Source organism: Haliaeetus albicilla, chromosome 8 (genome assembly GCF_947461875.1).
Source record: "Haliaeetus albicilla chromosome 8, bHalAlb1.1, whole genome shotgun sequence".
Taxonomy (NCBI): domain Eukaryota; kingdom Metazoa; phylum Chordata; class Aves; order Accipitriformes; family Accipitridae; genus Haliaeetus; species Haliaeetus albicilla.
The window spans coordinates 10,653,753-10,655,819 of record NC_091490.1 but is presented as its reverse complement, the minus strand read 5'-3'; the positions used below and the strand labels follow the sequence as shown (position 1 = coordinate 10,655,819).

General features: G+C 58.1%; 1 protein-coding gene across 2 annotated transcripts; it reads left to right on the top strand.

The window, feature by feature from the left end:
* The first annotated feature begins 275 nt into the window (after nucleotides 1-275).
* On the top strand, nucleotides 276-1,778 carry UQCRH (ubiquinol-cytochrome c reductase hinge protein). 2 transcript variants are annotated; one of them, XM_069788829.1, is made up of 4 exons: nucleotides 276-408; nucleotides 495-521; nucleotides 855-1,016; nucleotides 1,512-1,778. In XM_069788829.1, the coding sequence occupies exons 1-4, from the start codon at nucleotides 367-369 to the stop codon at nucleotides 1,542-1,544; spliced, it is 264 nt and encodes an 87-aa protein (XP_069644930.1). In that variant the 5' UTR covers nucleotides 276-366; the 3' UTR covers nucleotides 1,545-1,778. The 2 variants fall into 2 exon arrangements, with proteins under 2 accessions (XP_069644930.1, XP_069644931.1); XM_069788830.1 differs by having other exon boundaries at nucleotides 300-408; nucleotides 501-521.
* The last annotated feature ends 289 nt before the right edge of the window (nucleotides 1,779-2,067 follow it).

Genomic DNA, 2,067 nt, shown 5'->3' with positions numbered 1-2,067 from the left:
GCGCCACTGCTGCCGCCGCCATCTTGGGAGGTGGAGTGAGCGGGCGGCCATGTTGGGGAGGTCGCGTCGAGCGGCGTCCCCTTCCCGCACGGGGCCGGAGAGGCCGGCAGCGGCAGCCAGGCCGAGCCGGCTCCGAGGTTGCGATCCCCACGAAGAAGGGCAAAAAGAAGGCAGGGAACGGGGAGGTAGCCATCTTGAGACGGTCACGGCTGCCGTGTTTGGAAGGGAGGGGCCTAGGCCTTGAAGCACCACCCTCCGGGGGAGGCGGTCCCAACGCACTGCGGGCGCGTTTCCGCTTCCGGGGCGGACAGCGGCCCTTCCGGCGGGTGACCCTGCGGAGTCCTTCTGGGCGGCGGGAGCGGAGGGATGGGGCTGCGCGACACCGTCGTCCACGCCGGCGAGCCCGAGGTGAGCCGGGCCGCAGCCCCGCGGGGCGCGGGCGAGCGGTCCGCCGGTCGGTGGGTTAACGGCTGTGCTTTCTTTTTTTTCCCCAGGAGGAGGAGGAGGAGGAAGAGCTGGTGGTAAGACGGGGAGCGGGGCCGGGGCAGGGCCTGGGCCGCCCCTGCCCGGGGAGCTGGCGGGCCTCGGTGGCGGCGGGGGAGGCCCGTAGCCTCTGCGGCCACCCGCGGCTCCCAGGGGTAGATGCCCGGTGCCTTTCAGCGGCCACAAGCAAAATGGCAGGGGCTTGGGCCCCCGTCGCCGCTCTGTGCTGGCGATCCAGAGCTTAGCGGGGAGACAGCTTGAATCCGGGCTTCGATATGGGTGGATGGATCTCTCTTAAAGCGATGGGTCTCGGGGCGGGGGGAACGGCGTTTCGGGGTCTCCCTGTTCTCACCGCAGCCCCGTGTCTGCAGGATCCTTTAACTACGATCCGGGAGCACTGCGAGCAGACGGAGAAATGCGTGAAGGCGCGGGAGCGGCTGGAGCTGTGTGATGCGCGGGTGTCCTCCAGGTCCCAGACAGAAGAGCAGTGCACAGAGGAGCTTTTTGACTTCCTGCACGCCAGGGACCACTGCGTAAGTGCGGCACCCGTGGATGCAACTTGCCTGCTGGTGCTGGGAGCAGAGCTGCCTTTAGCTGCACTTCTGAGAGTGCAGACAGCTCACGTAGCTGTTCAGTCACAGTGAGCTCGGAAGAACTGCGAGCCTTGATGCTTTTTCTTGCTAAATGTTTGGTTCCTCCTTGTTACAACAGTTCCAGCTGGAATTCGGTAGGTTATTAAACAATGAAATAAGTCAAATGCATTGTTTCTGCCCTGCAAATGACACTCTGCTCTCTTAGTGTTGTATTTGCCCTTTTAAAGTTAAACCTTCTTAACCTGAGATGAAACTTTCTAAGAACTCTCAGCTTGCTAGTTTTCTTGAGTGACTTGTTGCAAGACAATGAGAAGAGTGGAGGGCTGTGGGGCCATGTGCATTAGTGGCCCAGAAAACCAAGAGGTGGCTGGTAACATGCTGCTGATTTCCAGCCCTAAACTATGAGCTACTGACTGCTTTGTCCCTTCTTTTCAGGTTGCTCACAAACTCTTTAAGAACCTGAAGTGAAGGCGGGCGTGATTGTCCATCTGCTTCCACAGCGCGTGCTGGCGGTTTCTGGATTCATAGTACTGCTTCCCGCCTGTTCATTCTCCACGCCAAGTATAAATGAAACGGCTTCCTGGCAGCGACTGAGCATCAGTGTGTCGCTGCGGCTGTTCTCATGGAAAATGTGCAGCTACGCAAAAAATGTGTTGATGTTCTGTAATTTTCCATATTAAACATTCAGAGTTCCCATGGAAATACCCTCAGTTTATTTACTAGTTCTTGCACTGGGTTACGATGAAATTAGTAGGTGTCAGAGCCCAGTTTGGCGGGGGGGGACGGGGGACGGACTTTTCCTCACTTGTGGGAATGTCCTTTCTGTGCAGCAGCTGGAGCCCAATCCCATAGGTCAGAATTTGTCAGCGGGAGCCACAAAGATTCTTTCCAAGCCCACAAGACCGATATTGTTTGTGCAGTAAGTTCTGACTCAAACTAAAGGGAGTGACCCTTTTCTAGGAGAGAAGTCTGTCTGTCCGTCCCCCTTCTT